Genomic DNA, 14,021 nt, shown 5'->3' on the forward strand with positions numbered 1-14,021 from the left:
GAAGGAAGGAAGGAAGGAAGGAAGGAAGGAAGGAAGGAAGGAAGGAAGGAAGGAAGGAAGGAAGAAAGGAAGGAAGGAAGTTCCCTTAATCTTTTAGGTTGTGTGATTGTGAGTGGAGGCGGGGTGGGGCAAGGTGTGAGCCAGGCCATCCCTCCCAGGGGATCTCAGGTCCTGAGTCCCCACACCACCCAAGAGAGCTGTTCCTGCATCATTGGAGAAAAAGGGTCAGGCCTGCAGAATAAGTCCGTAGGTTTAGTGCCCAGGGGACATTTGTTTTTCTCAGTTCCTCTCCCTCTTCAGAAATCTGGCCTGCGTTAGTCATCTTCAGCTCGGCACGAACCCACAAGTGTGCGAGTGTGGCCCTGCGGCCTCCAGCTGGGGCCCGCCCTGCCCCGGGAGGAGCGCACACTGACATCGAGACCAGCCCGGGCCCTCGCGCGCCCGCCCGCCCTCCTGCCCGCTAGCCCGCCCCGGGGCCTTGGCACGGCTGCGGGCGCCCGGGGGGGCCGCTCGGTCTCCTCCCATCTGGGGGAGCGCCCGGCCACGCCGCGCCCCAGCGCAACAGAAGGAAGAGAAAAAAAAAAGTTGTGCGGCGCGAGGAAGGACTTGGGCCAGCGCTCTCTCGCTCGCTTGGAAGGAAGCAGCCTGGAAGGGGCTCCACTCCCAAGTTTGTGCCACGGGCCGCTGCGTCCCCGAGGGGTGGCCAGTCCCGCAGCGGCCGGACTTCAGTCCTCCGGGAAGCAAGCGGGACCCCCCCCCCCCCATCCCCAACCCTGCATCCCCGATCCGGGTGCGCGTCCCTCGCCCGAGGCTGCGCTGGAGGCCGGGAAGGAACTTAATCTGTGAGCTGTGGCCCTGGGACCTCCATTGTCCGCGGGAACTCTCCAGAATCAGGCGCCTGAGGACCTGACTGCGCTTCCCCCGGGATTCGTCTGGAGTTCCGGCAGCTGCGGCGGCGACCGAATCTCCTTTGTCCTCCCCAGGATCTTCCTCCTCGTTCCCAGGCTCCGGCCCTGGGCGCCTGCGCCCCCCCTAGGCCCCTGTGGTCAGTCAGTCCCTGGTGACTCCGGTCTCCCGGGTGTCCCTGCGCCGCAGGAGCAGAGGGGGGCTGCGATCTGGAGGGGGGTCACCGGCCCCCGCGGGCAGGATGGTGGCCAGCCGGTCCCCGGCGCGCGGCCCCGGGAGCTGGCTGTTGCCCGGACTACTGTGGTTGTTGGCGCTCAGCGATCCCGGGGGGCTGCTGCGAGCCGAAGAGCAGCCTTCCTGCAAGAAAGCCTTTGACCTCTACTTCGTCCTGGACAAGTGAGTGAGGCAGGGAGGGGCGCGGGGGAGAAGCCGGAGGGTCTGTGGGTGAAGGCGGCGCTGGATCAGCTGGGGCTGGGGAGATCCAGGAGTCCGGGCGTCCTGAGTAGGGGTGTTGGAAAACTGCTTTTGTGGCCCTGTTGCTATCAATCTCCCTAACCAGGGCCAGCGAGCTTGCGGATTTGTTGGGGTTGGAGACAGTTTGGGGAGTGTGGGGGGGGGGTGGTTGGGGTGAGGACGGTTCTGCAGAGTTGCTTAGCGTTTGCTACTCTTGGGGTCTCTTGAGAAATGTGACCATCTGTGGTAGCATGTACACACACACACACACACACACACACACACACACACACACACACACAATTTTACTAGAGACTCACGCGAGACTTTTCCTTGACCTCTCGAGTTCTTTCCCCACTAGCACACATGCTGTAAAGTTTGCCTCGTTTTATCCAGATCACAGTGCTTTCACTGGAGCCAGGAAAAGCCTTAATATAGTCAATGTGGCTGTATTTCCTGCCAAAGAAAGCTTTTGTACTTGACTGTGAAAAGCCGCGTGTATTACTCTTTCCCAAACAGCTACTCCCCTCCAAAGACAGGCTGACATCCTTGACTGGCTAGCGCCCAAGTTTCAGCACAGGGTATCTATTTTCATGCAGGAGGTAGGAAAAGTAGTGAAGACATTAAGAAATCGTCACATTGTTCAGTCCCATGCTTCTCTTCTTCTTCTTCTTCTTCTTCTTCTTCTTCTTCTTCTTCTTCTTCTTCTTCTTCTTCTTCTTCTTCTTCTTCTTCTTCTTCTTCTTCTTCTTCTTCTTCTTCTTCTTCTTCTTCTTCTTCTTCTTCTTCTTCTTCTTCTTCTTCTTCTTCTTCTTCTTCTTCTTCTTTTCTTCTTCTTCTTCTTCTTCTTCTTCTTCTTCTTCTTCTTCTTCTTCTTCTTCTTCTTCTTCTCCTTCTCCTTCTCCTTCTCCTCCTCCTCCTCCTCCTCCTCCTCCTCCTCCTCCTCCTCCTCCTCCTCCTCCTCCTCCTCCTTCTCCTCCTCCTCCTCCTCCTCCTCCTCTTCTTCTTCTTCCCTCTCCTCCTCCTCCTCCTCCTCCTCCTCCTCCTCCTCCTCCTCCTCCTCCTCCTCCTCCTCCTCCTCCTCCTCCTCCTGTTCTTCTTCTTCCTTCTTCTTCTGTTCTAATCAGCACAATTTCATTTTTCAGGTCTGGGAGTGTGGCAAATAACTGGATTGAAATTTACAATTTTGTCCAGCAACTTACAGAGAGATTTGTAAGGTAATTTTTTTTTCCTATTTTACTTTTCTTGGCAGGAGAAGGAAAGGAGACCAAAGTATAGAGTTTCCCCTGTCATAAAACCTTTTGCAGAAAGGTTTTCACAAAATGTTGATTTTTACAAAACTGTCTCAAGGTGGTTATTATCACACACTTGTCATTAGTACCGCCCTTCAGGCAGCCCTTTGGGGGCTCACTTCATCTGGCTCACAGAAACTTGGCTCACACTCTAGAGAAACATCTTCAAATAATATTCCAAATGTCTTTTCCTTTTCCAGTTTTCATCTGTTTTGAATTTGTTATGCTTTCTCGTAATTTATCACATTAAAAATAAATCTTATGCTAATAGTATCCATAACATATATATATGTGTATATCTTTCTTTTCCACACAATTCTTAGCATTGTAGACATCCTTATTTAAAAGAAAAGGAAGTGTTGCAAAACTTCAAATGAACATGTGTTAATAACCCACTACCAGAAAAAGCACTTGTGTGTGTTTTTAAAGCAATGACTTGTGTTTACACAACGTGTGGGTGTGTGGCTGGTTTAAAATTTAACTGTTCTATATATGCAATAAACTTCACTAGGAAAGACTGCAATCTTCTATAAAAAGCATTACTGCTAGGAAATCCAGCTTACTCTCTCATTTAAGAGGTAACTAGGAATTAGTGGCATCTCCAATTTAAAAATAATCCAAGGACTCTCGGCTTTTGGGGCTTTTTTTTCTTTTCCTCCCTTTCCTTTTTATTTTAAAGAAAAAAAATAATGAGCAAGTACAAGTTTATCAAGATAATGGAAAGGACATGAATAGGAGCTGTACCATTAAATATTGCTTCTTTCAGTCTTGTTAGCCCAAATGTTTTCTGTAAAACAGGCTTGGATGATCAAAACATTTTGAAAGTCATGTTGCAAGTAACTTCAAACAATCTGTAGAGGCCTAGGCAATCCTTGCTTTCAGTTATTGGCAGCAGTGAAGTAATCCCTATAAAAATGTATGCCTGTCCATGCTCAATCATCAGTCCCCTGCTTAAAAAGGCAAGTATAGCACTCTCATTTCTGTGCAGGGTCTTAGGTAAAGCTGTCTCGGAAAGAAAAATAAACAAGACCCTTTATCCTGAAATGTCAAAGCAGAACAGACAGTTGTTTATAAATCTTCTGAATGTGCAGAATGTTGTGTAGCGTTGCTCAAAAGCAATGGATCATTCCAACACAACATTTGAAGAAAAATGAAACTCTTATTCATTGGTCTGGTTTGCCAATTGAAATTTGATAATACACTGTTCCCTGGCTCATGTCCAGCTGCTCAGTTCCTAGTTAACTACCACGAAGGGTGACGACAGAAGAGAAGGATGTGTAAACTTTTGAGATAATGCTGACCTGCAGTTTGTAGGTTTTAGTTTCAGAGCTGTGGCTTCAGATCTTAGCAAATTTTGCATAGAGTTTCCTCTCAACAGTTTCCTGTATCTTCCTGGGAAGGTGCAGCTGACTGGGCATCATTCCTGGTAATAAGAGTTTTGAGGTAGAAAAATTGAAAAGGCCTTGTCACAAACCATCTTGTTAGTTTCTTTATTTTTTTTCCCCCTGGCACTCAAGTATTCTTACTTCAGTATAAAATTTTATGGACTTTTACAGTACTTGTGGTTGCAAAATCTAACTGGTGGCTCTCCATCCTTAAGTATGAGAGTCACTAGAATGTGTCTGGAACAAGGGAAGAAGTATGTTCTAGAATATATCTCTTCAGTTGCTCTCTTTTAAAATATAAATCTTGATGGTTTATGGAGGAGTATTTGAGAGCTGAGAGTTATTTTGACTAAACCAAAGTCAACATATAGAGGATATTAAACAGAGTTTATCTACTTAGCTCCATTTCAAAGAAGCCTACAGTCTTCGGTGCAACCAGTTTTAAAGATTTGCTAGCCACCCTTCTGTATTGTATCAATATTTCTTTAGAACATGTTTTAACTGCCTCTTTTCTTGTTTTGCAGCCCTGAAATGAGATTATCTTTCATTGTGTTTTCTTCTCAAGCAACCATTATTTTGCCATTAACTGGAGACAGGTTAGTGCATTATCATTTCACTGCAGGCTTTTAGGAGAGATGAATCCTAAAGCATGATTGATATTCCCATGTGCTAACTCACTCTTCTGGGTGGAATCAGGAGAAAGCACAGACAGTTTGGATCTCTGAACTAATAGAAGAGGGAGGAGATAGGAGAAATATAAAAGAACAGATCATCCAAAAGTCATTATCATTTATAGTGGTTGTGGAAGGTAGAGTAAAGCCCGGATCTCTGTCTTGGTTGTATAATCACCATTTCCTAACTTTCTCTGTAACTGTAAAGAGATCTTCATTTTTCTTATCCAGATGTGATATATTAGTTCACAAGGCATCTGAATGGATGACTGGGAGGTGAAAGATAAGAGAGTTCTACTTAGATAATGTAGTACAGACTTCCTGGATTTCAATCTTCCTCTGAGATTTACTGATGTTGAATATATTCAACTTTATAAAGAAACACACACATACACACATATTTATATCTGTTGTATGCATTCATTCTATCTCTTCTTTCACCAATAAATTTCTATATATATATTTACAATTCTATACATTATATGCAACAATTTCTGTATCATTTGATCATAACATGATGTTACAAGTAGTCACTGACATAGTAAAGAATGTCTACATGGAATCAGTTTTGCTTATTGAAGTATGAATTACATAATTGTAAGTCCTCCTTTCTCCCAGCAGTGCTGGGGTTTGGATGTTTGCTACAAACTTGTTTTATGATTGGAGCCACTCCTGCAGCATTTTTGCTTTAATTATTATTTTTTGCCTGGGCTGGTCTGTACTGTAATCCTTCATAGCAGGCATAACAGGCCTGAATCTTGTGCTCAGCCTTTTTATTGGTTAAGATTTGTGGAGGGGGGGTGTCTCACATACTTTTTACCTGGGATGACCTCTAGCATCAATCTCTGAATCCCAACCTCTTAAAGTAACTAGGATTACAGGCATAAGCCACAGGGCTGAGTGTCTTTGTTTTGATATCTACTTAATCTAGCACAAAGTTTACAAGATCTTGTTTGATGCATTCTTGTTGAATGCATGGGACTAACTTTATTTTGGAATCCAAGTTCTCCAATCTGTAGTTTTAAACAAGGGAGGCCAGAATACTTTGTTTTGCATGCTATGTAAATTTCTGATAACTTTTGTGGAATACAAGTCTCTGGTTAAAATCAATTTAAAAATTGATGGGTGCTTCCTGACCTTTTTCAAGAAAGCATGAAAGTAAAAGGGTTTCAAGGATAGAATTAATTGATATTGCACTAACTGGATGTGAAAGGCTGTGCATACAAGCATCTAATGTTTTCACTGTTTTCCTTGTCTTGGAGATAAACATCTCTCTATAAATGGTGGCTCCAGTTTAGCATTTCAGTCTTCCCTTTGGCACGCCACTTTCTTAATTTCTTGAGGGCATGTGGTTCTAATCATTGCTTAGACCAACATTAGTTCCTTGTAGCCATGTACAACAATCTTCCCTGCTTAGTGAAAAAAAATTTTTGCCTTTATAAAGAGAAGGATTTTCCATTACCCAGCTTAATTTCCAAACAGCCAGGTTTGGATCCAGAGAAGCAAGTAAAAAAGAACAATTTTTAACACTTACCGCATGCATATAGATAGAAAAGCACTTAGCACAATGCCAGACACAAAGACTCAGTAATTGACAGCTACATACATTGTGCCAGGTTCTCTGCTAGGCATTTGGCATATGCTTCTCCAGTATGCTGAAGATGAAGTGTAGTAGCTGGTCGCCCAGATGCTTAGACATGCATGGAAGGAGTTTACATCTTCTGTCTATGATAGAGATCCTTTCATTACCAGTGATGGAATGCAGTCAGAGAAACAACTAAAATGGGTGTGACAAGAGGTTTCTTTCTCAACAGACCGTATAATGTTGAACTTAATACTGGACCAAGTCTATCTGAGTTAAAATTCTTTCTTCCAGTTTACTAATCAAATGGTTAAGGATAACCTCTTTGTGGTGATGTTGGTGATGATAATGATGATGGAAAAGGCTATCTTACGCAGCTGATACAAGAATTGAAACTGTGGGAGAATGTAACAGAGTCCAATTAAAAAAAAGTATTGAAGACATAAAAGCTTTACTACTACTACTAGTATTTTAGTATTTTAATATGGTGGTATTTTAGTCACTAGGGAAGAATTATACTTATATAAAGAGAATATTAGCCTGCTTACATGGATTTATAATATTCCAGGATGTGTGTAAATATTATTATTTGCAACCTTTTCTGGCTGTAGTTAGAAATACTTCTTTTAATGGATTTCACTAATTGAGATATGTTAAATTGGTTTGGGGATGGCAGAATTTACACTGAGAAATTCTGAGTGAGAGTTCTGGTATTTCCCTTTAATGATTTGGAGGTCAGTCATCTACTCAGTGTGTCAGTCTTTTTGTCTGTGAAATACGGATATAAAATCTGTTAAGTATTCTTAGAAAGTTATGAAAGATAAGAACAAGATAAGCCAGGTGCCAGTGACTCAAGCAGGCTAAACAAATCCTCAATATTCTTAACTCTAGTTAACTAGCAAGATGCAGAAACTGGAGGCCTGGCTCAAGTCATAGAGCACCAAGTGTTATCCAAGAGAAAGCCTGAGGTTTGGAGCTCAAGCTCCAAACACACAAAATAAAAAGCCAAAAGATGATGTATGTAAATATATTTTGCATGAAAAATGAGTAGTCTTCAATAAGCATGCCATTTTATTTCTGCATTGTTCTTTCACTAATGTTACTAAGTCAGTAATTTCTAAAATTCCATGGTCTCTATATTGGGCTTTAGGATTACTTTTCTTCTATTACAGAACCTTAAGTGTGTAAATTAATTTGCATATTTAGATACATGAGCACTGAATAAATGTCCCTACAACTCTTCTGGGACTTTGCTTCAAAGCCTAGAAACTAGAATCCTGACTACATATAAACTTTTTCAATGTCTCATTTAGCTGTAGAATCTGGAAAGCAGTAGTAAGCAAAGGAAAAGTACAAGTTTCACAATTTCAGTTCCGTTCTTCATGATCTTCATTACCTTTGTAAACTCTTTCATGTTTCTTAGGATGTTGCTAAAGGTTTTCTGTAGAGAATGAGGCAAACCCAAAAGGTAGTGACAGCAGTGCCATATCTTCTGTTAAAAATTTCATAAGGTGTTAATGTCATGTAAATGCAGAAATAAGATGATAACTATGGCAGGAACATTTTCAGTTATATATAAAATATATAAGCATATTTTTATATGCTTATTATTTTAAAATACTCTTTTTATATGTTTTTTATTGTAAAAATACTGTACAGAGGGGTTACAGTTACATGAGTAAGATAATGAGTACATTTCCTATCGAGCATTGTTACCTCCTCCTTTGTTTTTCCCCCACTATCCCTTCCCTCCTCACCTCCCCAAACTCTTTCCCCCACCCTGATGTTGTAAAGTTTGTTTTCAACATAGTGTCTTGTACATCTCATTGTTATAATGGGTCAACCTGTATGCTTATTTAAGCATTTTATTATTTCCCTTCCCCTCTCCAAATTAGAAAAATGTATATACAAGATTCAGGGCACCAGAATCAAATACAGTGACAACAGGGGTTATACCATGGGGGAAGAAGATACAAGAGAAGCAAAAAACAAAAAAAATCACATTCTGTTAATGGTGTAGTTTTGATTTAGTAGAAAATGTTTATCCAACAGTTATTATATGCCAGGCAGTAGGCAATGTGCAAAATCGCAAGCCTCAGTTAATCCTCCTGACAATTTTGTGTAATTGATAGTTACTATTACAACTGTACAAAAGAGGAAAAAGAAGCTAATAAAAATGTGTAACTTGTCTAAAGAGACACAGCTAGGAAGTACCAAGAAGTGTTAGTGGGAATGACCCTTTAAAGCTTAAAGCAGATCCTGCCACCCTTATGCTTAAAACACAATGTCTTAGCACAGAAAGCAAATGCCTCCCAATGGTCTCAAAGATCCAGTCCCCTTCTATAGCTCTCCTGTAGTCTAAACCAATCTTCCTGTGTTAGGAACATGTCAAGCTTGTTTCCCAATTAGAATATTTGGTCTTTCTGTACTCTGGGTCTTCTTAGTCTGACTTATTAACCCTATGTCATCTGTCTTTATAGATGTACCACATGATAGAGCCTTGCTTTCTACATTTCTCAGTCCTACTCTTCTATGTCAATTTTGTGTATTTCTGACTTAATTTAAATATATGTATTTGCCCCCAGTTGACAAAGTTGTAATTGTTTGATCTGAACACACAATTCAGTTACTTAAGAAAAAAGTAGATCTTAGACAAAATTTGTAGGGAATTATAGAGAAGTCATTTAATAACATTTGGACAATATATACATTTTTATTATTTGAAATAGTTTATTCTAATTCTTTAAAAATGAGTTAAAATTTCCCTATGGGAAAGTAGTAGTTTTCCATAAATAATTGATAACATAAATTGGTGCATCTAGTTTTGGGAGGAAATTAGTCTACATGAAAGTCTAGAAAATTTTTACACAGTAACTCTGTTTTTCAAGACGGCATATTATTGAAATACTACAGTGAGGTATGTATATATACAATGCCATATACTTTAAGTCATCTATAGACTGTTCATGATATCTAATGCCATTAATAGTAGGTAATAGTTGCTAGGAAATAATTACATGAAAATTTTATGTATGTGCTTAGTAGAGATTAATTAAAACCATTTTGATTTATGGTTGGTTGAATCTACCTGTGCATAAAAGGGCCTGCTTTAATTCTTCTCCAGGACTTTCTCACAAGATTTTTAATTTAATTTTTCCTTTATTTAATTTAAAAATTTTAATTCCTCTTTAATTTTTCCTTTATTTCTCCCAGTTTGGTCTCTACATTAAAAAACATTGCCCTTCAATTTGCTTTGGAAGCTCTGGTTAGAATCAGGAGGAACCACAGACTAGATGAACAAAATCAAGAAACGAGTGACCACTATCAGCAATGATGTCAGTAGTTCCTCTACTTAGTATTTGTTATGCCCCATTCTTTTTTTTTTTTTTTTTTGCCAGTCTTGGGGCTTGAACTCAGGGCCTAGGCACTGTCTCTGAGCTTCTTTTGCTTAAGGCTAGTACTCTACCACTTAAGTCACAGTGTCACTTCCAACTTACTCTGTTCATGTAGTACTGAGGAATCCAACTCAGGGCTTCATGCATTCTAGGCAAGCACTCTACTGCTAAGCCACATTCCCAGCCGCCCCCATCTATTCTCACAATGGTCCCATGGGTAAGGTGTCTGTATATCTATTTTATAGATGAGAAACAAGTTGGGACTTGGAATTAACCCATATTTTCTCTACCAGCCTATGGTCACCTTAATCTATATTATCACAGAAAATGTGTCCACAGTTTGAGGTTATTCTGTTCATTTCAAACCTCTTAAATAGACTAATGGCAACATAGGTGAGGGAAAGAGCTCTCCAACAAATGAGAAGGTTTAAAAATTAGGTTAGATCAGAGGTTCTTCATCCTGACTGGATAACTAGAACAATGTGGAATCATTCCTTATCTTCCCTTTTCTATTTACTTCTCAGCAGAGAAATTTGTGAGACACTAAAAACTGAAAGTTCATAGATTAAAAATACTAGTTGTTACATATGGCTCTCTCTCTCTCTCTCTCTCTCTCTCTCTCTCTCTCTCTCTCTCTCTCTCTCTCTCTCTCTCTCTCTCTCTTAAAACTTTTCTCTCTCCTTTATTTCGGTCTCCCTCTTCCAGTTGACTATAGAGTTTATTTCCCTGATCCTCAATTTCAAAGCCAGAAGTTTAATCAACCATTTTATATGTTTAAATCATGCCTCTTTCCAAAACATATTTCAGAACATAATAACGTACTAAACAATTGAAAAGTAATAAATGTTAAGATCTTGGAGAAGAGAATGAAGCAGATTGATAACTATAGGAGCTTAAGAGAATTTGGTGAATAAGTAAGACGTTTACTGTAGGCTTCCTGATAGTCAGGCACAAAAAAGTTGCATAGTTGTAAATAACAGAAACGGGGAAGTGTATAGCATCTACTGAGGGGTGACAAAGAAACTTCTGCTGTCATTCTTTACAGGGGACTTTGCGTGACAGCTGTATCCTTGGCAACATCATCACAACAAATACTGAAGTGGTTTCAATATTACTGTGCCTTAGAGAGCTAAACCCTGGGAAGCTGATCTTTTAAACTGATGGTAGCTTTGAGCTTACCTTTATATATAACCACTTCTCATCCTCTCTCCCACTCTTCCTTTCTCCTCTTTAATTCCCTGCTTACTTCCCTTTCAAGCTCTTCCCTTCCCTTCCCTTCCCTTCCCTTCCCTTCCCTTCCCTTCCCTTCCCTTCCCTTCCCTTCTCTTCCCTTCCCTTCCCTTCCCTTCCCTTCCCTTCTTTTCATCTCTTCTTATCATCCATTCCTGGGGCTTGAACTCAAAGCCTGGGAGCTGTCCCTGAGCTTCTCTGTGCTCAAGGAGTCTGCACTACCACTTGAGACACAGTATCACTTCTGGCCTTTTCCGAGTAGTTTATTGGAAAGAGTCTCACAGACTTTCCTGCCCAGGCTGGCTTTGAACTGTGATCCTCACATCTCAGCCTCCTGAGTAGCTAGGATTACAGACATGAGCCACCGGTGCCCTGCTTCCTTTCCAGTTTTCTTTAAGACCACAATGTCTATGAATGAGTTCTCTGTTCACCCTCCTGTATAATTCTACTTTTTCTCATTTAATGATTTACTGGTTTAGAAATTTAGAAATTGTTATTATTATTACTACTATTATTTTAATGAAGTTTAGGTCCTTTGATATCTGCTTTGTCTTGTTTTGACTTCCAGTTTCCCTAAACTGATTAAGAAGAGGCTGATGGGCTGGGTACTTACCCAGGAAAAACCCCATAGTAGGCCTTTGTGTGTTAATGTTGTGAGCTACAGGCAAGGATCAGTTTATTGCTATGGCAAGGCAGGGTGGTTTAGGATATCGTAGTGGCAGGCTTGTGTATGGATAGCAAACTGGGCATGCTCAGTCTGCTCCATCCCAAGTCTTGTTCTCCTGTTGTCTGGTCCTTGATGTGGTGGTGAGCTGATCTGAATGGAATGGGAAGGCTATTTTTACTGTGAAGAATCTGTTTGTGCAAATTCACATTTCAGTCGTCTTGTTCCTTTTCCTTTTGGCAGCAAACATTAATGCTTGAGGACACACTGCCACTCATTTCTGGGAAGCACCAAATATTTGGTTTTTATCTGCATTCAGTCATAATCAGTTTCGAGTTGTTTCCATAGACATCAAACATAAATATTTACATAAAACAAGCTTATAAATTATGTAATACACTCCATCATCTGTGGAATTATGAAATTTTCTGTTAGATTGAAAGTTTTATTGAGCATTTACTTTGCAAAAGGCATGTACTAAGTGCATAGCAGGGGACTACATCATAAATGAAAGACACGGGTAGCCCGTTGCAAACTTCCAATTGAGTTGAGAAGTAAAAATGTGAAATCAAATTTAATTAATGAAATTAGTTAAATTATTTTAAAGTAGAGTGTTTTTTTTTTTTTTTTTTTATTTTTATTTTTTTTGGGTCCGGTCATGGGCCTGAACTCTGGGCCTGAACGCTGTCCCTCAGCTCTTCAGCTCAAGGCTAGCGCTCTACCACTTGAGCCACAGCGCCACTTCCGGCTTTTTTCTTTTTGCTTATGTGGTGCTGAGGAATCGAACCCAGGGCCTCTGGCATGCAAGGCATGCGCTCTACCACTGAGCCACCTTCCCAGCCCCTAAAGTAGAGTGTTTTTAAGAGACAAATTGTTCATCACAATAGAAGTGGAATATGGTAGTGAATAGAGAGCTGGAAACAGTTGAGTATAGGAAAATATTCAAAATCTAGCATTTAAAAAAGACTCCGTTTTCTACATGTCCAGATTTCCCAACATTGTTTGTTGAAGAAACTATTTTTTCTCCAATGTAGGATTTTGGTGTGTTTGTTAAAAAATCAGATGGCTATACCTGAGCTTATTTGTAGATTTGTTTTTGTTTTATTCCATCATTCCCCATCACTTTTTATGCCAGTACTAAGGTGTTTTTGTTTCTGTGGCTCTGTAGTATAATTTGAAGTCACACATTGTGATGCCTCCAGAATTACTCCTTTGCACAAGATTGCTTTGGCTATTCAAGGCCTTTGTGCTCCAAATGAATTTTAGAGAATATTTCTCCTTTTTCTGGTGAGAATGACACTGAAATGTTGAAGGGGATCATATTAAATGGTTTTCATGAGTATTGATTTTGCTGATCCAAGAACTTGCAGAACATTCCATCTCCTTTTTGCTCATAGTGGCTTTTACCAGTTGAGGGGCTCTACCATTCAGGTCAGGCCTCCAGTTCTGGATTTTTGCTAGTCCATTGGAAATGTGTCTGTTGAATTTATCTGCCTGATCTGGCTTTAAACAGTGATCCACACATCTCACTCTTCTGAGTTGCCGGGATTATAGATGTGAGCCACCAGGACTCAGCCACATTCATATTTTTATTCAAAGAATTAGAATTCTGTTTACCATTTCATGAATTTTACATTTGTGAACTGGACACATGGCTCAGTGGCTGTGTGCCAGTCTAGCACAAAGCCTTGAGTTCAGACCTCAGAACTGCCAAAAATTATATTTTTACATCTCAAAAGACTTTCTTTGCTTTTCTTGAAAACCAAGACTTCCAAAAATAGTATCTCAAAGACATCTCTTTGTGATATTATTTCTCTTAAAATACTTGTAGAATTTTTTAAAGGGATTTTAAAGTTATGTTTGAAAACTGAAAATTGTCTTCTTTTACTCATCCGTACAAAACAGGTCTTCATAATACTGTAGTCATACCTCATTTAAATAGAAAATGAATTAGTCATGATAAAAGATATTCTTTGCTCTCATCTTTTTTTGTTCATATAGCCTCTGTCAAGAATCAATTACTCTGGTTCATTCATCTGTCCATCCATCCATCTATCCATCCATCCATCCAGCCAGCCAGCCAGCCAGCCAGCCAGCTATCAGTCCATTTATTCATTCATTTATAAAATACATATTAAGTACTTACAGTGTTTTAGAGAATGTAGTGGTATTTGAATATGTAAAAGATACTATAAAGGTGTATAAATCAGGCATAAGACTTTTTTGTTTTGTGAAACTAGAGAAGTGTTAATTTTCTCATGTGAGAGTCCAGTAATGTGATTTAGAAAACTGATAGTCACATGAAATACTTTCTTGGTGAAGCTGAGCTACATAAATACTTGTAGTTTTGTTTCATTCCTTAGCATTTAGTAAAATAGATACCATTGAAGCTGTCTGTGTTCAAGACATTATTTTGTACTTTTACTTTTTCATGCTAGAAATA

The 14,021-nt window shown here is 40.1% G+C and overlaps 1 protein-coding gene across 2 annotated transcripts in view; it reads left to right on the forward strand.

The window, feature by feature from the left end:
* The first annotated feature begins 358 nt into the window (after nucleotides 1-358).
* Antxr2 (ANTXR cell adhesion molecule 2) overlaps nucleotides 359-14,021 on the forward strand; it is a 131,753-nt gene continuing 118,090 nt past the window's right edge. The window contains exons 1-3 of one of the 2 annotated variants that reach the window (XM_070012987.1): nucleotides 359-1,302; nucleotides 2,505-2,576; nucleotides 4,561-4,632. In XM_070012987.1, coding sequence (XP_069869088.1) covers nucleotides 1,148-1,302; nucleotides 2,505-2,576; nucleotides 4,561-4,632 — 299 coding nt within the window. In that variant the 5' untranslated portion in view covers nucleotides 359-1,147. The remainder of the gene's footprint in view (nucleotides 1,303-2,504; nucleotides 2,577-4,560; nucleotides 4,633-14,021) is intronic. The other variant, XM_070012986.1, reaches the window with a different exon arrangement.

This window comes from Dipodomys merriami, unplaced genomic scaffold, assembly GCF_024711535.1.
Source record: "Dipodomys merriami isolate MVZ:Mamm:240054 unplaced genomic scaffold, mDipMer1.0.p SCAF_9, whole genome shotgun sequence".
Classification (NCBI taxonomy): Eukaryota; Metazoa; Chordata; class Mammalia; order Rodentia; family Heteromyidae; genus Dipodomys; species Dipodomys merriami.